Here is a 23,407-nt window from a genome sequence, read left to right as displayed (position 1 = left end):
CTGGACCTGAGCCTGTGCGACCTCAGCGAGGTGCCGGTGCGCGAGCTGGTGAGCACCCGCGCGGCCCGCGCCGCCTCCCTCCCTGCCTGCCTGTCTGCCCCCCTGCCCGCCGGCCGCTTTGTGCCGCCCTGCGCCTGAAGATGCGCTCTGAGCGTCTCCTGCCTTAGCGAAAAAACATGCGTACGTCAGCAGGAGTTGTCACCTGGACTGCAGGCGTTTAAAATACCTGAGACGAGGATGTTCGTGCTCTGTGAGCTGGATGCGTAGCAGCAGCGTCTGCTCTGTTTCAGAAGAAGCAGTATCTTTAAAACCAGAATTTGGAATCAGAGCTCGATTAAGATAAAATGTAATCTCGGTGGCAACTGCTGAGGAATTCACAAACTGGCAMGGAACAAAGCGACTAAAACAAAACCAGCACAGTAGAACGTTGTTGGTGCTGTGTGTGTGTGTCTCTATATGTATGTATGTATGTATGCATATGTATATGTGTGYGTGTRTGTGTATATATATAGGTTGATTTAGTTCTTTGTTTCTCTTTCAGGCTGCCCTTCCGAAAGCTACTATATTGGATTTGTCCTGTAATAACCTCATTTCTCTGCCGGTAAGGTGCTAGAGATCCTTTGTGGATATGAGGCCAGTCTGTTAGGAAATATTTAGAACAAATAACAGGTCCCTCAACAGAGATTCAGTAGGAGGTTTGGAACTAGCACTTCTCTCATTCTTGGGTTGGCTGAATGACAATGCTATCAATTAAGGGGTAGTACTAATGGCAGTTTTTATTGAGGCAGGCATAATGCAGTAAGAGAGGAAAGGTTTGTACTCAGTGAAGATTGTAGCATCTTCCCTGCCAAAGGATCCCTGCAACTTTACAAACCACTTTCATCAGCAATAGAGGCTCAGTTTTGTTTCAAATATATTGCTGCATATCACCTTGTCTACGCAACAGGGGTGTCCACTGTTTTCTACCTCTGTCTTCCAAGGCAGAGGAAGAGGGTGATTTTCCTCCACCACACAAGCAGTTTTGTGTTAAAGATTGTGGCTTTATCACATAATGTGAAGGATATTTCAACATACTCCCAGCCGTAAACATACTCCCTTTGTAAAGATGCTGCCAAGCTGCTTCTGCTTTTTTTTTTTTTTGTGTCTGGGTTTTAGTCGGACTTCTGTAGTTTGATGCATCTGGTGAAACTGGATTTGAGTAAAAATCGGCTTCAACAACTGCCCTTGGACTTTGGCCGCCTGGTCAATCTGCAGCACCTGGACCTTCTGAACAACCGTTTAGTCACCCTGCCAGTCAGCTTTGCACAGCTCAAGGTAAAACCCATTTGCTAGGCAGTTACGTAAAGCCTTGGGAGGCAGTCCAGGGTCTTGTGATTCTTCTCAAGTTGTTTTCTCTGGTAAAGCATCGGTCCTGCTGGCTACCCGTTTCAAAATTCATCTGGGCTCTGCACCACAGCTCAGTGGAAATTATCTCATTTCTATTGAAGCAACTTCTGCCTGAGCTTTCTACTTGTCTTTTGTACCTGCTTCATTTATGTGAAAATTAAGTAGCTCTTTGCTACTGCTTTGTATCTCTTGAATAATCACAAGACTACCGTGCTCTGTGTGTGCGCTCTTTCAGCCCCCCTTTTATCGTTCTTTTCTGCAGAATCTGAAGTGGCTGGATCTGAAGGACAATCCCCTGGATCCTGTTCTTGCTAAAGTAGCAGGAGACTGTCTGGATGAGAAGCAGTGTAAACAGGCTGCTGTCAAGGTAAGGAATTTACTTGCTATTTTTTTCTTTTTTTCCATTCTTGGATTTGCTGGTTGCTGTTTTTTCTCCTATTGCTTAGCAGGCTGGGCTGCTACTGCAGCAATTTGAAATTTCTTCAGTCAGTGAGGAGCTGGTTCATTGGTAAACATGCAGTGACTTCATTGTTTCCATGCCTGTAGTGAGCAAAGACTGAGCTAAGCAGGATTCTTTTTCATTAATGGAGTTAAGAGTATTAAATGCTGGTTGCTAGGAAAGTGGAGGTGTGTTTAGGCAAAATAATCCATGTCCAGGCTTACACTCCAGAGTGCAAAAATCTCTCACAAAGTTCTGGCAAACTATAAGCTCACTTGAATAGTTGTTGCTGGGAGCTGTGGAACAAGAATAGTTAAAGTCTGGGTCTGTGTTGCTGCCTTGTCATGCTATTACTTGAAAGAATTCAGTCTCATAAAAGAACAAGTGTTCTGTGATCCTCTGTATTAGCTAGCACCAGTTTGCCTTGTTTGTTTTTTAATGAAAATATCTTTTTCTTAACTGCAAAGATTAAAACAGGAAAGTCAGAGAGTTCTCTTTGGAGCCATATCTGTAAGGCTAAATCAGCTGTGTGCAAATTTATCGGATTAGTAATCAGTCCCTGCTGACTGTCTTCTGCCAGTCTTCAGCTCCGCTCTAACTGTTCTGTTTTGAAATGACTATGCAAAGAACCTTCTGCATTYGTCCCATATTGTTTTCTTGGACCTTGAAGGTACTGCAGCATATGAGAGCAATCCAATCTGAGCAGGATCGAGAAAGGCAACGGAAGCTCCAAGCAGAGCGAGGTAGGCACAAAGAGCCCTCACGCGCTCTCTGCTGAGGACTGTTCCTGATCTCTTTTGATTATATATCCAAATGTACTGATTGCCATCTAACAAATATCTGTAACCATCACAGTTCTGAGGACCCAAGGAGTACTTGGGAAGGAGGGAGAAAGATAGCTTGGGATAACTATGTGGTTTCTTGCCTGGAAAACAGTCAGATCCCTAGATGAAATGTGCTATAGGTATAGTATGAAGGAAGTACATAGGATTTATTTTAAGGGAAGCCTAAACCTGAGGGAGCAAGATGGAAGGTATGTAATATTTTAGAAGAATAATCCAGGGTACTTATTTGATTGTTTCCCTATTCCAGTGGGGAACAGGTAAGCATGTAATAAGGAACAAGGCAATGATAACATAAAGGGAAAAAAAACTTGTATTAATCCTCAGAAATGGAGAAGAAACGTGAAGCAGAACAGCGAGCAAGGGAGGCTCAAGAGAGGGAACTGCGGAAGCGAGAGAAGGCAGAAGAAAAGGAACGCAGAAGACGAGAGTATGATGCTCTGAGAGCTGCAAAACAGGAGATGGAAAAGCAAACTAAAAAAGAAACTGTTCAGCCTCGAAGTAAGTTGCATCCACAGTGGGTCCAGGTATACTCTAGAGACAATAATGTAATATTTTAATCTGTGACTTGAGCGCAGCATAGGAAAAATAAGTGGAAGAGAAGGAACAAGACCACTGCCCTAGAGACTGCATCAACCTTCATCAGATTTTTATGGTAGGGGATGGTCAGAATGGCGGGGAAACAGCACAGTAGTAGAATTTATTAAAAATCTAACGGTTGGACAGCTGTAGGAGAGAAAAACAAAATTTCAGCATCTTTGTTCCTGACAGATTGCTGAACTACAAGATTCAGAAAATTCTTCAGCTGTTCCTAAGCAGAACTTCCCTCCATTCAATTCCTTTTGAAGGTACTGCGATATATGTGCAAAAACCGAACTTGTGTAAGAGAGATGCCTTACATCCTGTTCATTGCTGCCTGAAAAAATAAATCTGAAACTTTCATCCTAGATGGATAGATCCTCTGCATCTATTTATTGACCAGTGTAAGGGATGAGAATTCATGACAAAAGACAGCTATAGCACAAGCTATAGTATCTTACCTGGGCTTCTATTTTCTCAATATAGACTGTTCAAAGGTATTTCTGATTCATTCCTCACATCTGTCATGGAATTGTTCTTGTTGCAGAGCCCTCCTCCAACTCTCGTCCACCTCAACCACCRAGGCACAAGCACTCCTGGTCCCGGTCAGTGTTGAGGCTCCTGCTCTTCATGCTGCTGTGCGTTCTCTGTACTTTGGCTGTCTGCAAGCTGACAGAGCTGCAACATCAACCTCTGTGCATCAGTGTGAACACTCTCTATGAGGATGTGGTAGCTGCTCTGCAAAACCACAAAACCCTGCAAAATATGCTTCACCAGAACTCACAGCAGTGATTCTCCTGGATGGGCACTTGCTTTGTCAGCATCTCCTTCCACCATCTACGCAGCCAGAATTCCTATGGAATTGTGTTCTGATGAAACTGCTTTTAATCAGTCAGCACTGATTTGCTGGTCCACTCTGCACAGAGCAGAATTATTGTTCAGATCATCTTTGCTGTGCATGTTTCTCAGCTGGCCTGTAATTCCCATTGTTTGCCCACATTAACTTAAACTTGTTAACACTTCTTACCTCCAAGGGATTTTTACCTAGATCATAATATATAGCAAGCTGCCAATTTACAGGAGTGGGGGGAAAAAAAAAATCCTTCATTTATCTACATAGCTATAGCTCTATAAGGGAGGTAGAAGGTTTTTTTAATGCATATCCATTTCTTCCTGCCATTTCTATTCATGCTAAAATTGGTGGTATGGCTGTATGGGGATAATATATGTAGGCCTACTCCAGGACCAGTTACAAGTTTGTAGGATGGCTGTGCATCCATATGTTGGAGTGAAGAAGCTGATGTACTATTGAAAGGAGATGAAAATTTTCAATACAACAATTTTCGCAGCAATTTGTCTTGACTGGATGCTTATGTTGCTAATGTGGAACATGCTTACCTTGCTTCAATTTTATTTTATTTTTATTTTTTTAAAGGAAACCACTATAAAACACTTCCTGGCTAAATACAGTAACTATTCACTTTAGCCAGCCAGTGCCAACAAGGCAGCTACAGCTTAAGAAGGACTTCTAATTCTACAGACTGTTTTTTTGTGTGTAAAAAGAGGAGGTCTGAGAGATTGCAGAAAGATGGTGGTGGGTGAGTGACTGCCTGTTCCTGGCTTCTGGTTGTAGCAGCAGTATACAACACTGGGTGGCACTGTTGAAGCATCACATACTAAAGCAGTCTGGTAGAAATGGGCTTCACCTTGGGACTTTTGGAAGGGCTGGGAAGTGTGGCCTTTTGTAGCTAGAGAAGAAAACAGTGGGCAAAGACCTATGAATTATTTACAGTTTACCTGCCGAGAAAAACAAATGGAAGCTTTTCATAGCCTTGGAAGAATTGAACACTAAAACGAATTGGAAGTATTTGTACATGTAATGGTCTAAGTGCAGGTTCCAGAGAATAACCACACTGCAGACTCCACTGAGACGTGCATACATTAGTCATCAGAATTGCTCCTGATTATTGCTGGTAAGAGCAATGCCATGATTGAATAATCTATATCATTTTATATCAAGGCCATCATAGAAGCAGTAAGCCTTCACCCTTGCATAGTCTAATGATAAAGCAGTGGCTCCTGGACTACCTTACAGAGAAAAGCAACAGCAAGAATTTAAGATAAAGGGAAGGAATAACTGTGCATCCCTTTGGCTTAGATGTACATATTTCTTTGTAAGTTTCCCTGAAACAGCTGTAGTCTTTGCTTTTGGTATCTAACTTACCACATCCTTAAAAAGGTTCTTGCTTATTATCCAGAAGTGTTTGAAAATATGGCAAACAACATTCAAAGCAACATTTCCTCTCAGCAGAAACGCTGTCTGGCAAGAATCTTCCGCTTTGTGTGCCATCTAGGGGACAGTACTGCTTAAGTCAGCAAAGTTAGCAAATGCCAATGTAATAAGACTTATTAATTCAGGTCAAAAGCATGGCAAGGCAAAGACACCTGCTGAATGTGTGAAGCTAGCATATCTGTTGGATATTTTTTTCATCGGAGTTAGGACAATGCCAGTGGGTAAATTCCATGCATTGTATGCAGTTTAATTTACTCTCAGCACTCATCTCAATAAGTACTTTTGTAGTGAAAGACCTCAGCTGTTCTTCTGTATGCACATAAGTGCTGATGGCTTCAGGGACAGTCAAGCATGTTCCCCAGTCTAATTAAAAGAAAGATTTTTCTGCCAACTGTTTAGACCTCATAATTCCAGCCCATATAATCAGATTTCAAGACCCTCTATAGATTAAGCTGTCTGGAGACTGAATCAGGACAGTCTAAATTTATATCTGAAAATTAGTCTTACTCATTCCCATCTGCCACAGTGGAAAATAGAAACAAGGTTATTTCGTGAGATAAAGTTCTTCCATCTTAACATAGTGGATGATGGGGCAGCAGCATTTTGCTTCTTGCATTAACATTTTTCACACTGGAGAGCAAAGGTAACTACTTTCAGTTTAGGATACAAGTGGAAAAATATCATTTCTTTAGAAGACATATCTGTCTTTAGTCAAGACTGCATGTTAAGAAGTAGTGAATGTTATTATACAAGACAATTTATTTCCTAGGAAGAGAAAGCAGCTTTTTACAAATAGGAAGGTACTATCAGTGCTGTAGCCATGTCAAAATCATGCTCCCATGGAAGACGTTCACCATCTTTCTTGTGTAAACTCTAGCCAATTAGCAATTTTATCCGACTTTCTTCTACCATGATAAAGACTAAATGAGTTTTTAAGTCTTTAAACTAGGAGTCGTGACTCCATTTGTTATTGAAGCGCTTCTTCCCAGAAGGAAGATGAATATTTAATCCAGGCAACCAGAAAAATCCTCATTCCCTTGGGTTATTCAGTGAAATCCAAACAGAGATCAGGATCGTGGGAAGTCATCTGCAGGTAGACTCGTCTGGAGAGTTCTGGTCCAATCCGCCGGGAGGTGGCTGTCACACCATCGCCACGGCGCACAAGGATATTAGCCAGCATGTTTTCCCGCTCCTCCTCTGAGGAACATTTACAGTAGGCCTAAAAGCAGTACAAAAGAATGACGGTATCATCCACTTGCATCCACTGTTCAAAAAAACATCAAAGCTATGCACTTGTGACTGCTCTCTTTCACAATTTGCACTCATTTTTCACCTGGTCTCTCTTCAAATTTCAAATGTGAGATTAGAGGCAGATGCAGAACCCATACTGCTTCATTAAAACAGAACAGACTCACTTAAGATTGCTAGGCATGCAGCTGCAATAGAAAGGAGTGAACATGTCAACTTGGGCTGTGTTACTGCAGTACAATGGTAGACTCCGTTGGCTTTTCTTACTGAAGGGAAACCCTTAAGCTCCTCAGTAACCCGCTCTGTAAAACCAAAGCAATGGGTGCAAATAAATCAGTTTCTTCAGTACCTTATTAAACAGTTCATAYGGAATTGATGTGTCAGAATTAATACCAATTAAATGATTTCTTCCAGTCCTTACGTTAGTTGGCTGTATGCACAGTGCTCAGTATTTGCGAGGTATCCTTACCTGATCCAGAAGCTGAGGAGAAGGGTACGCAGACACAATGGCTTCAGCCATCTCCAAGCTGACCCGATTAAACTGTTGTATCTGCCTTTTCCAAACTTCTAAGAGACCCTTTCCAGAAGGATCCACTTTCACACCTCTGCACCACTCATTCTCTAAGTAGAAAGAGAATCCTGTCTTTTCCCGCTCTCGCCTATGGACAACAAAAGATGGGAAGATGAATGAGACGATGAAGCTATGAAAAAAATCCGATTCTTGCATCTCTTGTCATATGGCCAGAGAGAGAAAGATAGAGAACCATTTCTCACTCTGCACTGTTATAGATACCATTGGTGTTGAAGTAAATGCTAAAAATGTGACCATATTTTCTCTATATATATTACCAATTTCTTGTATAAGGATGAAAAAGCCCAGACAATCTGGCCTGTTGAAAAAGGAAAAGAACCAGTCCTGTATTTGGAAGCAATCCTGATACAAACCAATGTGTATACAAAGTGGGAAAAAGAATTCACTTTCAGGCTGTCAAAGATAATAGAATGCTTTTACATGCCATTTTTAAAGACATCTCTTTTCATGTCTGAGACATAAAATACTACAGCTGCTGTGACAGGAATGCTAGGATTGCATAAGACCACACAAGATGGCTTTCCAAGCTAGCACTGCATAACATGCTGCTGTCCTTATCAATGGAAGCAGATAAATGGTTCATTCTCAGTAGTGTCTGTCTTGGTTACATATTGAAGAATAAAAACTGGTGCTGTAAGAGCCCAACCTTATTTGCATTCCCTTCCCACTCCTGAATGCAGACTCAAAACAGGACCTTTACTTGACATGAAGTGAGAGTCCAACTTGAAATCAAGGTCTGTCCTCAACCCTCCCCAGGCATGACATCAGTTTCTAAGAACTAACCCTATTTTGAAGAAGTGGCATCAACAGTTGCTCTGCATTGCCTGCTCCTTTAAGATGCATTATACCGTGTCGCACTTCAGTACAGCTGTATACCTGTTATTCCCTCCCAGTAMTCTTGAAAGTAAAGCCTCTCCCAAGAAGATATTAAAAAAAATCTCATCTGCTTACTCACTTGTATGGTGCTTCAGCTACTGCTTTAGTGAACATACTGACAAACTCTCCAAGCTCCTCCCAGCTCTCAGCAAGTCTGACTTGGACTTGCGTTTGCAGCTGCAGATCCACTAATGCCTGTAAACAGCAGTGGAAACAATAAATGGAACAATTCATCCTCTTATCCCATCAAACTCTGCTCCTGTCTGAAACAGAAAAGGGTTCATCACATCTGCAATAGGACAAGACCACCCACGCTCTCCCTGTTATGCGAACGGCTAGCTTGAGGCACTCAGGTGCGCAGGGGCAGCCTGTCTCCAGCTTGCGGAATAGCAGCTTAGTGCCACTTCAGCTGACAGCTCCTCAGTGGAAGGCTCTTGTTACATGCCAGCCACCCATTCCAGGACAGTGCTGATTTGCACGTTTAACTAGTGGGCTATGAAGGGTGAGAGATATTAACTCAGAGATTCATATTTCACTGTTGGTAATCAAGATGAATGAGACATGTCAGTCCCTGGGGGAGCAGATATGTAACTGAATAGTGGAGAACTAAATCCAAAGAGCTCTACCCACAGACTAACAAAAATTGAATTCCCCCACCTAAGAAAAAGCATGACTGGGTCAAATGCTCAATCAATGGCAGACAGGAACAGAGGCAACTGCTGCATGCCTGTTCTAAAGGTACTCACGTCTTCCACATCCAGTCTGGACACATCTGGGCCAGAATCCTTAGCTTTCTTTTTTCGCCGTTTTCCCTGTTCCTCTGCTTGGTCTCCATTCACTACTGCCTGTTGCAGTCTCTTTTTTGACTGAGCTCTGAGAGATCTAAGAAGAAGAAAATAAGATCAGGAGTTCACGTCAGCACAAATAGCACAGAAGACCAGGCTGCTGTGAAGTGCCTAACGATTCAGTACCAACACCCCTACTAGGAGATGCCAAATAGAAGAAACTGTCAAGGACTATTAAATACAAAAACATTACATCTGATTATGAAAATTCCTCAGCAGCAAATTTGGGGGAACTAGGAAAGTGTTCAAAGAAAGTATCCTACACTTTCTGCCTCTTCTCATGCTCTGTCCTAGATATTTGGTGTTGGTCACTCATGGTGATAGGCTAGATGGACCTTTGTTTCTGTTTTTATATAACAAATAGTAGAGTAGTTCTGGTAGGAATATGTTTTATGTTCCAGTCTTTGCTAGAAGGAATTAATGTAAATACCTATGATATTTTTCAATGCCAGAGACAACATAAAAACCTTTGCAGGGAAAAAAGCCTAACCTGAAATAATTTTCTACTTCAACTACTGCCAGTGCTAGAATCTTCCCAGGCATTTTCTCTATCACACGAGCAACAAAGCTCTGTAATGTCTCCTTCTGTCCTTCTGTGCAGCCCTGGACTTCCTGCAAAGATCAACAGAAAAAAAAAGGAGTTAAACAATTTGAGTTATACAGGGCAGCCCAGCTCTAGGACAGAACAACCTACGGCCCCAATTCTGCAACTGGATCTTTGCAGAAGAAAAGGTCTGCTCACATATCTCCTCCTGCTGGACTAAGGTTTAGTTTCCTACTCTGAAAGGACACCGAGCCTGCCAATAAGCAAAGAAGCTTGTGTGTGTCTCAAGCCTCCTTCCAACACAGCAGAAAAGGAGTTCTATTCATGTCAATTTGAAAAGATTGTCAATGCTGGATATTTATAGAGTTTTGAATTAGGGTTTTTCTCTTTGTACTGAGCTCTAGATTCCATCGTTATCAGTATCATATCTGTGTACTATCTGATATTCTTGAAAAACAAATTTAATTTGAGAACAAGCATGAGCACAAAAATGCATACCTGTCTCATTAACAAAAGTACACAAAGTTGTGTTTATACTGGCTGTATATTGGTTGTACACAGACAATAGCTGATCTAGTATAAAGCTACAGCAGCAAAGACCACCCTTGATCTGTCAACATCTACTAGGACAATGTTACCTCTTCAAAAATCTATGAAGAGACAGCTTGTACCAGATAATAGCTTTGCATTATACGACCTTGTTTTTGATCCAGTACTGGCTTCTAAAACCAGAGTTTTAGTTTACTGGAACCATCACTTCCTTCTCACATTAAAACCTTCCTGCCATGAAAAGAGATGACAAATACCACCCTTTCAGCAAGGCATATTCAGAGAGTACAAAAAAGTCATAAGCAGTCTCACTTGTTTGTAGTTGTGAACCATGGACAAAAACTCCTCCAAGCGAAGCAGAACCAGAACATTTGGTTCTTCTGTCCATCCACTTTCTTCTTCAATCTGCCCAGATACAAAAACAAAAAAACAAACCAATAGTCTAACAACTCACTCAAACTGGTGCTCCCACTCAGAGCTCTGGGGTAGGAAGAAGTTTAGAAGACAGTTACTTGGGTTGCTAATGACTACTGCTATCTAGTGCAAATAGGAGAGGAAGAAAAAGGCAAGAATATCAAGATTTTGCTCCCACACCTGAGACGACACAGCCCTTCTTCTCCAAGTGATGCTGCAGGGAACAGTCTGACTCTCAATCACACAGGAATAATTCCCGGACTGCAAAGCACTGAGGACCTGTCCACCACCTTCTACCTGTAAGAGAACTGAAATTGGTGCAAGGGTCAGGCTTCCATAGCAAGAGCTGATAATTAATATAAGGCAGATGCAGGATGTGAGGAAAAGTACCTGGATCTAGCACCACCGTTATGTATTTCTGGCATTCCCCTGGTCGCTGAGCTTTCAACATCTTGGCAAGAGCCTTCTTCCTTTCTTTTTCCTGCTCCTGTTGCCTCTTCCGTGCTTCGCGCTCCTTCCTCCTCTGCCATGCAGCCTGAGAGACCGTCTCCCTTTCTTTCTGACTATATTTTGACTTCTTTGGAGGGGGAGATGTTTCCAGACTTGCTTCTTTTCCCAAGAACCTGCTACTTCGGGCTGCAGAATCAGACGAACAGTCTGGCAGCGGGCACAAAGGTGGTCTCCCAGAACTGCACACGTCATCGTTTTGGCTACTACAAGACWCTTCTCCAGACGGTGCCAGGGCTCTCGGGACCTCGGAAGACTTTGGAAGAGACTGTCCTCTGCTGTCAGGAGCCAACTGGTCAGTGCTCTGGCAGAGCCCAGTCCCCCCAGCTCTGCTTGCAGCATCCCCGCTGCCCGGCTGGGGGGCCTCGAAAGGCACAACGCTCGTTTTGCAGAGCCCGCTGTCGTGCAGTTTCCCCTTTAGCCTCTCCGACAGCGGGACGATCTCTACCTCACTCTCGCTGTCACTGCTCAGCATCACAACCGCTTCCACGCCCGGGCTGGCAGCCTGGCTGCCGGGAGCCCTTCGGCGCCTCGGGGAAGGGAGCGAGGAGCGCTCGGAGTCCGAGCTACAGGCCACCACGGCCCGCTGCGCCCGCCCTGGAGGCGGCTGCTGCAGGAAGGCGAAGGTGGGCAGCACCTCCTCGTCGCTCTCCGCCGCCATCCTCAGCGGCCTTCCCTCCGGGCGGCGGTTGGTCCGAACGCTCGTGCGCGCGCGGGTGGCGGTTGGCCGAACGCGCGCGTGCGCGCGCGTTCGGACCAACCGCCACCCGCGCGCGCCGGAAGCGGAGGCGACGCAACGCCGGGGGAAGATGGCGGCGCTGAGGCAGCTGCGTGAGTGAGGCGCTGAGGCGGCCGCGGGCGGGAACCTGCGCCCGGGCGGGGAGAGGAGGGAAGGGAAGGGAAGGGGGTTTGCCCGAGGGTAGGCCCGTTCTCGCGGCTCGGCGCCGCCGGTCCTGAGGCCTCCCCTCTCCTCAGGCCGCCGGCGCTGACAGGGGAGGGTGTCGGGCCCGAGTCTCTGGAGCCGTGCGGCTGCCCTGTCACGGAGTAATCCTCCCTGGTGATTGAGGACCTCGGGAGGTCTCTGGTCTGCCCTGCTCAAAGTAAGGCCAGCTCTGAGCTCGGACCGCGTTGCTCAGGGCTTTATCGTTCTGTCTCAAACCCCCTTCACGATGGAGACTTGCACGAGCTTCTCTAGGCAGCTTGTTCCACTGCTTGACTGTGCTCAAGGGAAAAAAAAGTCAATTTTGGAAAAACACTCTTCATGTGCATTACATAGAGATCAAACAGCAAGGCGGGGGCGCTCTGTCCCTGTTCAATGCAATAGCTAGGAGGCCTAAAAATCCCTTTTGTTATCCGGAAGTGTTATATTCGGGAATATTGCCATAATTTCTGCATGGAGGTCAGCGTTTTGAAGTTTTAGCATTGATATTTAGTGTGACTTCTATCAAATTGCAAATTCTGTCTCTTGGTATTTCACTCTACAGATAGACTGCTTTTCCCCCATATTTGATGCATTGAAGTTTACTTTTTGTTAGCCAGCTTTTTTCATACAACACAAAATATAACTTTGGAATCAGCAGCAGTTCTTTTCTTGGGTAAAAGTTAACTAGATTCTAACTTAGTAGAATTTGTGTATATGAAACTTTGTAAACCCCATTCATCTTTCTTCGTTTCTCTGTAGTTTGTTAAGTCTCAGCTCCCTTTTTATACTTAAAGAGTATCAAACATTGAAGTTGACCATTCTTTGTAGAGCTGCTTCCCTCCTCTCTATGATATTTTAGCTCACTGAGTATCTATGATAATTTAATTAAGATTAAAGTAACTCAGTGCTTCTACTTTGAATAAGGAAACAAGAATGTTACGATAGCCACTCTTCTTTACTAACTTGCTGCTGAAGAGGTTAAATGCTAAAGAGGTTAAATCCCTCGATTTAGAAAAAATTGGGTATGGCTGCTGACTGCACAAAAAAAGAACTAAAGAGATTTGTAAAAAGAAGTAATTATATCTCAGTCATTTTTTTACAGAGAGAAGTTCACTGAAGAGTCAGCTTTCTTGATAAGAAAATCAGTGTATTCACTCAAAGTGTCTTTTCTTTTCTGAAGAAAGAACTTTGTGGTGTGAATGATATTTTGTGTTCCAGAGACATCGGTTACTGTAATAACTGCTTTCTTTTTCCTTGACTTGTCCTGATTGTAACTCAAGGAGCTGCATAAAATGCTTAAATTAGTTTTTGTTCAGGGTGGTAATTATATCTGCGCTTTTATACTTTCCTGAATGGAAGTCTTAACATTTTGTAGTCTTACAGATGAGACTATTTAAATAAATCCAATTCAGTTGAAGGGGAGACCAAAACACAGATCACAATTTGTCTTTTCTCAAAGCTATATTAGGCCAATACATAGCAACCAGTAGCTTAAGTAGCTCATAGATTTTCAAGGTGTTACTGAAATATGAATTTGTATATGTACCTTAACACCATTGCTGAGAATTTTATTCTCCCCTGGGTAGCAGCAGTTCTTGAGATGTGGCCTCTTTGCAGAAGATTTGGTCCACAGTGGTCTAACCATGATTTAATTTTGTAGTAATATTTTTCCTCAGGGCTTTCTTTTGTCTTTACCTTTAAAATTTATATTGACTGATAGTCTTTTTTTCAAGTTTAAAGGAAGAGTATTAATTTTTTTTTCAGCCGAGATTTTTTTTGTTGTTGTTCTCACTCCGAATCTAGTTCTAGCTGCTCCGCGAACAAGCCTGGTTGCTGTGAGATGTGCTTCTAAGAAAGCTGGGGGCAGCTCAAAAAATTTAGGTGGTCGCAGCCCTGGGAAACGCTATGGAGCAAAAAAAGTAGATGGTAAGTAAAGGCATCTGTTTAGTAGTCTTATCTGTGTTGCAGGGTGTGTACTGTGTTGCAACTCCACAGGTTATCCCCTGCTACGGGTGTTAGATTTTAACTGCCGAGTGTTTCGGAAGGGGGTGGCCTGGGCTCACTTTCAAGAGAAAGGAAACAGGAGGTTCAGCAAAACCTCACCATCAACAGTCACACCAGTCACCAGCAGGAGGGCAGGGTGAGTCAGCCTCCCTCTCAGATGGGCCTCCATGCAGCCAGCTGAAATTACCTATAGAAAACATGCTTTGAGGTCTAACTTTACCTCTCTCTGGAGAGTCTGGGAGGAGGGGTACACTCTGGGGCACCTGATAACTCAAATGCACTTTCACCCCATGCTGTTTTCAAAAGCTGGGCATCTTAGATGTTTACAAAGGGGAGAATTATGAGGCTTAGCAGAAGCCAAAGTACAGATTCATGCAGTTGAGTGCTTAATAATTAGTAGGTTTGCTGATGAAAACAAATCAATGTAAAAAGGTAATAAAASAAATGCCGTTAGCAAACAGAAAATGCCCTGTACCCTGCAAGTAATCTTTTCAAAGATTAGAATTGCTTTTTGCCATTGTGCATCAATTGCCCTCTATTTCTTGCCAATAGCATTTGTGTTTAGATGCTTTTAGAATTTGAAGTCATTTTTCCTTACAAAATCTCACAGAAAGCTGGTTTTGTAAGTCCTAGAACTGTCCGTATTCTGCCAGCTCTAGGGCTTGAGGGACCTCCATTCCTCTGCAGTCTGACTGTGTAACTCTGTTGCAGGTACATTTGTGCACGCAGGCAACATTTTGGCTACACAGCGGTTGATACGCTGGCATCCAGGGGCTCATGTAAGTTGCTTTTCCATCTCTTCTTCAGTTCTCAAGAGAACAGCAGCCCACAACAGGGTCACAACAGGGTCCCACAGTCAATGCCTCTTCTCTTACAAGCTGTTTCTTAATTTCTTCCCCAGTATTCCATATAATCCTGAAATTTGGTTTCATTACCTGCTATTTCTTAGTCACAAAGCCTGCTTAGAATTATCTGTTCCCATGTGACTTGGGAAAGTACTGAGAGTTATGAATATCCTGAAAGACTTCTGTAACCTAACTGGGCTCTTGTACTTCAGGGTGGAATTAGTATCTCCTCCCTTGTAATGAAAAACATTACATACTGTTTGCTGGAAGCAAGTAATGTGGGGTTTTTTTCATTCTAAAATACAAAACAGCAGCTGCTTTTGAAGCCAGGATATCAAACAAGGCAGACTGATGATCAGATCTGCTTTAGTGGTGTACTTCCAACCTTTCCTTTCTAACAGTGTGCTTGTCCTCTTCCAGGTGGGGATAGGCCGTAACAAGACACTTTACGCTCTGGAGGATGGGATTGTGAGATACACCAAAGAGGTCTACGTACCTCCGCCCCGCAGCAGTGAGAGCAGGGAGGTGATCTGTCAACTACCGAAAGGAGCAATTCTTTACAAAACCTTCATCAGTGTTATCCCTACCACGGAAGTAGGAAGCTTCAAACTGGTCAACATGCTTTGAGCTTCCTACATCATGTAGGAGCAGCAGGAACTGCTGGGACAGATCACTATAGCTGGTCTGGCATCCTAGGATGCCGTGTGCCTGGAAGAATATTCTAGCTCTGAAGATATTTGCGTAGGACTCTTCTTGCTTCTAAAGCACATATGGTTGGTACTTGGACACTGGAATCACCTGCTGGCATTTATAAGAGGGTTTAATAAATGCTATGGGTTTCTTGAGTGTCTTGACTGTTCACAGAATATATGGTGCTTATGCTCATTTATGCAGCTGTCTCTCTCTGGAGAACCTGTTCCACTGTTTCCTTGGATTAGTTAACTTCAGAATCACTCYTACATCAGTTCTTTTCCCACTAATAATTTCCTGTCAAGTTTTAATCATCTTTAGACATTACTGTTATATTTGTGTATTAATTCTAGATACTGCAGAAGAGGACAGATCCTCTTCCACTAGCACCTAACTCTGCATCCCAGGAAGCTAGTTTTTTTTCTTAATAACTAACTCATCTCACTGATTAACTCCAATACTATCCCTGAAAGTGTTCCATTTACTAGCCATGTGAGGTAAGTTTACATTCCTAAGACTAACTCATGACTAATTTTAGAGTGCCTGGGAGTGCACAAGTCTGGGATGGTATTTGAAACTCAGCTGCTGGAGGCCATGAGGTGTATCATAAAGCCATAATCCAGACTATCCTTTTATTTTTTCTGAGTCATTCCATGGTTGCTTATGTTGCTCAAAGAGACAGGAGCCCAAATGCCTGGTGGCCAAACTGATCTCACTTTATCTACAGCTTTGTAAACAATTTTTAAAACAATTGTTTTGCAGTAGAAAATGGTATCAAAATTGGTGGTGTAATGACACCAGGCTTGACATTACTAGATTGTCTGCTCTGCAAAAGAAGACTAAGTAAACTGGGTTAACCACATATTTCCACATTTGCTTCTTTATGTCCTTCATAGAGACCACCAGCTATTCCCTCCATGCTTCTATCCTTTCCCAGCTGCATGTCCAGTCGCTCAGTTTGTCTTGTTGGTCTCTATTTGCATTCAGCACTTCAAGTAACACAAACTCCTGGATCTTGAATCTGGAATCTCCTGGRCACCTGAATCTTTATCTCAAGTTCGTACAAAATTGCTCTAAATCCCAGAGGAATGTTGCTGTGAGAGCACATAGTGATGCTCTGATGCAGATTCATTCTGTTACTCTCAGGTCAGGATTCCCACCTGGTACCTGATATGCTGATAAAGAAAGCCATTTTATAACCTAAGAAATAAGTGAAGTAGTAGAAGATGACCACCTTCTGAGGTCTAATACTTGGTATGCTTGGCAGTACTTGCCACAGCCTCACAGAGGTATGTTACGCTCAGCTGCCTCAACAGGCTCTGGCTGAGCAGACCTTTGCTTTGCTCCCTGTGTAGAACAAAGTAGCTCRCCTCTGGTAACAGTACATTTGGCAGAGAGCAGAGCAAGCAGACATCCCTGGTTATTCTGGAGAAAGAGCAATATTTGGTGGTGGCTCTGCTTTTATCCTTGTGCTGCAGGATGGAAGTCTCCACTGGCTGGGTCCGACTTGCCTGTGTGTTTCTCGGCTGATTGCAAATCTGGGTGAAGGTCTCAGGTTTGGCTGTTCCCTGCAGACAAGAACAATGTCACAGGCACTTCCATCATTGACACCACAGGAAGATGGAGTATCTTGAGGTTGAGTCCTTACACTGCTGTGTTCCTCTGAGTTTGGTAGCTGACAGGGGCCTGGAAAGGGTCTGGCATGCCATGTCTGTCCAAGGTCTCTGAGCTTACTACTGTTCCTGAGAAAGCTGGAGGATGCCTTAGAGCATGCTCGTAGGGAGGTGGCATCTATAAAAGAGAAAGAGTATTACAGCTGATCAGAAATAACAGAGATTATCCCACTTCTTCCTAGAGCATGCAACACAAGACTCACAGCCACCACATCCCTGAAATTAAATTCCTGTAATCCTTAACATGCTGCTGGCTAGATGAACACCTGGAAGATCAGCGCATAGCACCAGTTTGTAACATGGAGGGCAGAAGTCTACTGGAGCAGCTACCGTATATTCCACCTGCTCCCGCTTCACACACTCTCTGTGCCAAACTGCTGTTCTTCCCTTTTGTTGAAAGAGGGTTGTTGCTTGCTTGCTTTTGACCAAGTATAAATTGCTGTACAGTTGTTTATATAAGCACCTAGAAACCAGACTTTATCCAGATTTTGATAGGGAGTCTCACTGCATAGCGGCAACAGGGGAATTCTGAGCTGTAGTTACTTTATGTTTTGGCAGAGCTGGGCTAGCTTTCTCTCTTCCCACAGAGAATGACAGCAGTGGCACAGGGGATGTTGTTGAAGAGCTCCCACTGCAGCGCGTGGTACTCACTGCTGCCATGGCTGCTGAAGCCAGCTGTGCTAATACCAGCGAGTGCTGCGATCACCCCTCCTAACTGTAAATGGCATTACCCTGCCCCCCTCTTCTGGGCAAGTCACCTGGGCTTGGATCAAGAAATTTTAAGTGCCCGGCTCATCATCCTTGGGGAGTCTGGGCCTTACTCTCCCGTGCCTTTAGCGCTCTGGTTTTCAGGGCAGGTATCATTAGTTATGACTCCAAACACTGAGTGCCAAAGGGGGCAAGTGCCAAGTTAGCGGAGTGCTGACCATGGCAAACTTTTTGATGCAGCTTTAAGAGCTCAAAATCCAGGTAAACGACTGAGCCTTTTAGTGCCCTACTACAGGTTTCAAATGTTTCTATTCTGCTTTAGTCAATAAGGCCTTTTTGTCCTACAGGAGTCTCTTGGCAGACGCACTTGCTTTTCTTTGTTCTGTTGGGGGAGGTGCAAGTCTTAAACATCCTAACAAGCAAAAACCTCCAGCTCATAAATAAGCCATAAGCATTTCAAGATAACAGTGAGGGGCCTGTCAGAGATGCCCCGTAGGGAGAAGGGAGCGAGAGACCTTGGAAGCCTTACAGATCTAAAAATAACATTCCCAGCTTGGACTTCTACCGAGCAGATGATCCAGAGGGCCTGCCCTTTCATCAGCAGCTCTGCCCTTCCTCCCTGCACAGGCATTGCTGCAAATGCACCAGGCGAGATCAATCATTAACCGGCACAGATGTACACAGCCGGAGCCTCCTGGAACGCTGTGTGCCTTTGCCAGAGATAAAGGCTATCAGAGAAAGACAATTGCAGAGAACAGAGTCCTTTGCTACTGCAAATTGCTGAAGCAAGACCTAGATACAGAGCGGAGGAAGACTGCTCCTGGGCCCCTGCCAGCTGAGAACAGCCTTGTGCACAGGACAGCTTACCTCCTGGGAAGGGTCTGCCCACAGCCCAAACCTCTCGGCAATCATCTGATGGATTTCCCGCTGGCGATCTTTCTTCCGCACGCTCTCATAGCTTGGCAAGTGAGACTGTTCCCAGGAAGGGAGTTGGTAGCTGCTCGGGGTTCCAACGCAGAATAGCTCATCTCCCTAGAAATACCCAGCCCAGAAGAGAAACCTCAGTGCACTGGTCTCTGTCTTAGCTGGAAGTTCATGGCCTGGTGTCACCTCAAGTTACTTCAGAGTGCGGAGTCATGAGTGCCCTTCCTTGGATCCTGAAGGAAGAAATCTGCAAACCCTCCCTGGAGCCTGATCTTGGAGGTAATTACACCACAGTCTCATGATGCAGACCTGCTTTGCAAGATCCCAGGCCAAGAGGGATCTGCCTGGCACTAAATGCCAAAACATCTCATGGCAGGGGGATGTAGCACCCTGTGGCCCTCCTCAAAGGGCTATAACATGCAGACAGCACTTCTCAAAGTTGCTCTAGATACTGTAGTACCCAAGAGCCTCCCAGGCACCCATAACCAAAGCCCCTTCCCAAGTTCATCAGGATCTTTGCTACCATTTCCCCCGCCCCCGGCTCCTGTTAGGGAAGACGGTGTCAGCCAACGTCACCTGCATGCCAGGATTCTCGGCAGCGCTCTCCAGTCGCGACGCTCCATGCTGGGGTCCCACCAGCCGCTGGCTGCTGCTGAAGTATGGAGGGGGGCAGTCCTGTAACAAGGGGTTAGGGAGGAGAACGTGAGTGCAAGCAGAAATCCCCAACATCCTGCCCGACAGCAAGCAGCGCTCAGGCAGCCTGCACGGGACAGCCCGGGAAGCGCRAGCTGGAGTGGCTCGCCGCTGGCGAGAGCACCTGGAAACGAGCCTGCTCGGCTGCTCTTCGCACCCAACGGGTGCATTCGTCACCCTAGCAGGGCTCAGTGCTCTCCCTTCGGTTTCCTCGCTGTGCTCGGCTTTGGCAGCCCCCCACCGTGCTGCTTTAGCTCTGGGTGGAGAGCCGCTAGCTCTGCCTGCCTGGCACACAAGGCTCCCACCCCTGGCAGCCAGCCTGCGGCCTGACCAGTTACCGATGCCGACTGCTATGGGCACCTCCTCACCATGGAGCGCAGGGCCCTCCGAGCCCCGGAGCCACCGACACCTCCGCCTGGCACAGCGAGCAGAGAGCAGCCTGGCCCCAAAGGCAGAGCTTCACTCAAGCTCAGCAGAATCATCATCGTCTGGGGGATGGAGGACAACAACCGCCCAACTATTCCACTAATAAAGATAAGAGCTCAGTCATATGCTCAAGGTGACAGAATTTGTAAATGCTTATCTAAAGGAAGTCATTTCAGGATAATGTGGCAAGCAAATTCAAAGAACAGTAGCCGTTCTGTTCCTGAGTGAAGAGACTTGCCCCAGTTAAACTGAGTTCCCTGCCAAGGTGCTGAGCAACAGCAAGCAGAGACCCCTCTTGTAGGGAGGGGTCCCTCGTGTGAGAGCCAGGACTCAAGTTCTAGGAACTTCTTTGTTCCCCAAAAGCCCCATTTCTGCCAGCAGTAAATAGCCCAGCATCACCATGTTATCTGCAGAGAAAGTGAGGTGGCAGATTGCCATCCKGGGCTCGGTCAGGACAGTCACGTCTAGTGCCCATGAGCGCAAAAATCCACGTGCGCCTTTCTCAGGCACAGAGGGTTTTATGTTCCAGCTGGTCTAGTTCTGCCCCCGTGGCATCGGCAAGCTCATACTTCTCGGCAGCCGGAGGCTCAGCCTGCGGAAGCAGTTTAGGCCCAAGCGGGCTCTTGTTGTCTCTCTGGCTTCAGAGCAAATCCCACCCAGCTCCTCTTTGCACTCCCCTCCCTAACTGGGGGCCCTTCAAGAGCAACCAGGGATCTGAAGTGTGAACTACAAATGAAAGATTTGCTTTTGCTATTAACAGCTTAGGAAACATTTGTCTCAGCCCTACCGCACAGTCACAGAAGCCATAGGGAAAAATAGGTTGGCCGTGCGTATAATTGTTCTTTGTTTTAATATTGATTAGCAAAACCAGTACAACCAGTGCAGCTATACCAGCTTGAAAGCTGCCTCACACCAGTACAGCTGCTTCACTTTTTCTTACAGAAATGCATCCTATGTACGGGCACGTACTGACAGGGACCCTGCAGACAGCTGAAACAGCAGAAGTGGTTACCAGCCCCTCCCCCCAAGAGGATCCAGTCTTACTCCTACGGGAAAAGACCTATCTATCTATATATATTCCTTGTCCCATATATATCTATTCACATCCACATCCCTCTATCCACACTCCCCCTTGCTAAAGGCAAGATGCCTTCTCCTTTACCACCCACCCAAGAGCCAAGCCCGACCACTGCAAAGGCTCTGTAGCTCACTGCGGTTTCTCTGGGGCTGGCGCAGCAGCACAGTTACCCCAAACCAGCACCGCCACCAGGCAGGGGACAGTGCTCACGCGACACAAGCCAGGCCAGCGCCCAGATCACGCTCTCAACCGACCTGCTCAGTCACCTGCTCCAGCCCCCTTCCTCACCAAACGCGAGCACCTCACCCGAGCAAACGGCCCTAGAGCCGAGATGCCCCCTTTGGGGGACAACTACACGTCCCCAGCCCCTACGAGGGGGGAAAGGGGTGGGTGGCCAGAAGTGAGGACTTTGCACGGCCTCCGAGAGCAGCTCTGCAGAGCAAGAAGTGCAGCCGAGCAGTGAGAGCTCTCTCCCTTGCGCGTGCCACGGACAAGCAGGCGGCAGAGAGCGAGGGGGGGAAAGGAGCAGATCCAGCGAAGCGTGCAGGGGACACCAGCAGGGCAGCCTGTTTCYGCTGTGATTTCTGCTGGGGGTTTCTCAGCCTGGGGTACCAGCGGGACTATTAGATTTGCCTTTCACTGAACAAAGTTCTCCCTCCCCTGCTAGCTGAGGCTGAAGGTGAGCGTCCCCTCTGCTCCAGGGGACTCTCGATCCTCCTCCCGAACCGCCGTCACCGCGGCCTGTGGAGGCCAAACTTTCCCCAGGCAGAAACTATCACAAAGGCTGCGCTGGCTGAACATACTGCTCTTTTCCCCTCACCAGCTTCCCCACTCGAAAGCCCCAGGAAATTGCAGAGGCAAGTGAAAGGGCTTTGTGTCGCGCTGCTCCGCGCCCGGGATCTGCGCACAACAGAGCTAGTTGCCGGGATGCAGGCGCTGGAGAGCGGCATTGTCTGCCTTGCACTGAGCTTTCCAGCCCCCTTCCCCGCTGTGCCCCTTTCCTGGAAAGCAGGGCGGCATGGAGGAGCCTGCTCTGAACACGCACGTGCTGGGGGAGGAGACCCCCCTGCATGCTGCCGGGGGAGCCAGGGGAACCTGCTCGTCTCGGGCCTGGAGGATATTGCCCCCAACAGCCTGCTTTCGACCCCCGCCTCTACAGCCAGGCGCGTTTGGGTGGACGGACCTCTTGGATAGAGTGGGAACACCAAGGAGGGAAGCGTGAGGGATGGGAGACAGAGCCGCTCTGTGTCGGTGGGCGAGCAGCGTCACGCGCTGCCCCCGTGCAAAAGGGGAGCCAGGCTGCTCTTCGGCTTGCGACCTGCGATCCAGCCCCGGAGACCACAGCACAAAGAAACGAGGGATGTGACCAGCAGCTTTGATGGTGTGGGACTTGCCGGCAGGCAGAAGCGAGGGGAGGATACTCACATACTGGCTAGGACTCTGGAAGAAGCGGCACGAGCAGAGAAACTGGCAACACATGGGGTCCCGGTGATACAAGAGCAGCAGCAGGACCAGAATCGCCACGATGAACACAGACGTGGACACCGCTGCCAGGAGAAGGGAGAAGAAATGAATGGAGCCAGCAGCCTGCTGTGCCTGGCAGAGCCTTCCAGCAACCTCCTCCCTTCATCCCCCTGGGTCTCTAAGGAAAGAGCAGGCTTAGACAAGCACAGACAGACTGGCTCCCCTGCTCTCCATCCCAAGGACGCTGAAAGCCCCATTGCCCCTGACATCTCTCTCTCCCTAAAAAGATCAGGAACAAACCACAAAGCCACAGGGGTTCCAGCCAATCCTGAATCCAAAGCAAACCCCGTACAAGTTAAGCAAGCGCACTGGGACCGGCCCTAGCACTGATCGGGACCTCCAACAAGCAAGTGCCTTCCCATTTGGGCTTGCAAAGCACTCTGCTCAGACTCCCAGCACCTCAAGACAGGGTCTTATTTGCAAGTCCTTTTGTATACGAGGAACTTTTGACTCCTAGTCAGGCCACGCTCTGCTCTGCAAAGCCTCTGCTCGTTATCCAGCTCGGCACTGCCACGCAGGGAAAGGCAGAAGCGAAGATCTGYTGAGGGCAGGCAGCGAGAAGCAAACCCCACGCTCAGAGCACAAAGCCTTGCGTTTCCCTTGCGCTTAGGGCACCACGTTTTCAGAAGAACCTGCAAGCCTTCRCGCTCCTTGCGGGTAAAGCCCTCATTTAGGGACTCGGCTGGAGCGCTGCGGAGAACCTCTCGCCCTTGGTTCCCCCCTCGACCACCGTTCGCTGCCTCCCAAAGCTACGCGACGGGGTTACGGCAAGAGCCCCGCACTGCGCGGCCCCTCCGAGGGTCTCC

General features: G+C 46.5%; 4 protein-coding genes across 5 annotated transcripts in view; 2 read left to right on the top strand and 2 right to left on the bottom strand.

The window, feature by feature from the left end:
• The first annotated feature begins 6 nt into the window (after positions 1-6).
• Positions 7-4,598, top strand: LRRC59 (leucine rich repeat containing 59). Its single transcript, XM_026090441.1, has 7 exons — positions 7-48; positions 542-601; positions 1,156-1,314; positions 1,649-1,753; positions 2,496-2,568; positions 2,995-3,168; positions 3,794-4,598. Exons 3-7 carry the CDS (start codon positions 1,174-1,176, stop codon positions 4,036-4,038), a joined length of 738 nt encoding a protein of 245 aa, XP_025946226.1. The 5' UTR covers positions 7-48; positions 542-601; positions 1,156-1,173; the 3' UTR covers positions 4,039-4,598.
• Positions 4,599-6,274: 1,676 nt separating this feature from the next.
• On the bottom strand, positions 6,275-11,834 carry EME1 (essential meiotic structure-specific endonuclease 1). The gene is made up of 8 exons (XM_026090426.1): positions 10,998-11,834; positions 10,788-10,915; positions 10,506-10,598; positions 9,591-9,712; positions 9,002-9,137; positions 8,335-8,450; positions 7,257-7,446; positions 6,275-6,758 (listed from the first exon to the last, which is right to left on the bottom strand). Exons 1-8 carry the CDS (start codon positions 11,773-11,775, stop codon positions 6,582-6,584), a joined length of 1,740 nt encoding a protein of 579 aa, XP_025946211.1. The 5' UTR covers positions 11,776-11,834; the 3' UTR covers positions 6,275-6,581.
• Positions 11,835-11,841: 7 nt separating this feature from the next.
• Positions 11,842-15,731, top strand: MRPL27 (mitochondrial ribosomal protein L27). Of its 2 annotated transcripts, none has more exons than XM_026090446.1 (4): positions 11,842-11,945; positions 13,840-13,962; positions 14,752-14,819; positions 15,306-15,731. In XM_026090446.1, exons 1-4 carry the CDS (start codon positions 11,924-11,926, stop codon positions 15,510-15,512), a joined length of 420 nt encoding a protein of 139 aa, XP_025946231.1. In that variant the 5' UTR covers positions 11,842-11,923; the 3' UTR covers positions 15,513-15,731. The 2 variants fall into 2 exon arrangements, with proteins under 2 accessions (XP_025946231.1, XP_025946230.1); XM_026090445.1 differs by having other exon boundaries at positions 11,909-11,945; positions 13,801-13,962.
• Positions 15,732-15,843: 112 nt separating this feature from the next.
• Positions 15,844-23,407, bottom strand: part of LOC112977729 — a 9,790-nt gene continuing 2,226 nt past the window's right edge. Inside the window, exons 2-6 of the mRNA XM_026090444.1 lie at positions 22,503-22,624; positions 19,457-19,555; positions 18,824-18,988; positions 17,224-17,366; positions 15,844-17,143 (exon numbers count right to left, since the gene is read on the bottom strand). Coding sequence (XP_025946229.1) covers positions 16,996-17,143; positions 17,224-17,366; positions 18,824-18,988; positions 19,457-19,555; positions 22,503-22,556 — 609 coding nt within the window. The 5' untranslated portion in view covers positions 22,557-22,624 and the 3' untranslated portion in view covers positions 15,844-16,995. The remainder of the gene's footprint in view (positions 17,144-17,223; positions 17,367-18,823; positions 18,989-19,456; positions 19,556-22,502; positions 22,625-23,407) is intronic.

Source organism: Apteryx rowi, unplaced genomic scaffold, assembly GCF_003343035.1.
Source record: "Apteryx rowi isolate R43461 unplaced genomic scaffold, aptRow1 scaffold_86, whole genome shotgun sequence".
In the NCBI taxonomy this organism is placed as follows: Eukaryota; Metazoa; Chordata; class Aves; order Apterygiformes; family Apterygidae; genus Apteryx; species Apteryx rowi.
The sequence above is the reverse complement of the archived record's forward strand: the minus strand, read 5'-3'. Positions and strand labels throughout refer to the sequence as shown.

Bases quoted from the DNA above. Each gene is read 5' to 3' on its own strand.
- MRPL27 (XM_026090445.1), top strand. From the start codon at position 11,924: ATGGCGGCGCTGAGGCAGCTGC. The intron at 11,946-13,800 runs GTGAGTGAGGCG...TTTTTTTTTCAG, and splicing joins GGCGGCGCTGAGGCAGCTGC to CCGAGATTTTTTTTGTTGTT. The intron at 14,820-15,305 runs GTAAGTTGCTTT...GTCCTCTTCCAG, and splicing joins GCTGGCATCCAGGGGCTCAT to GTGGGGATAGGCCGTAACAA.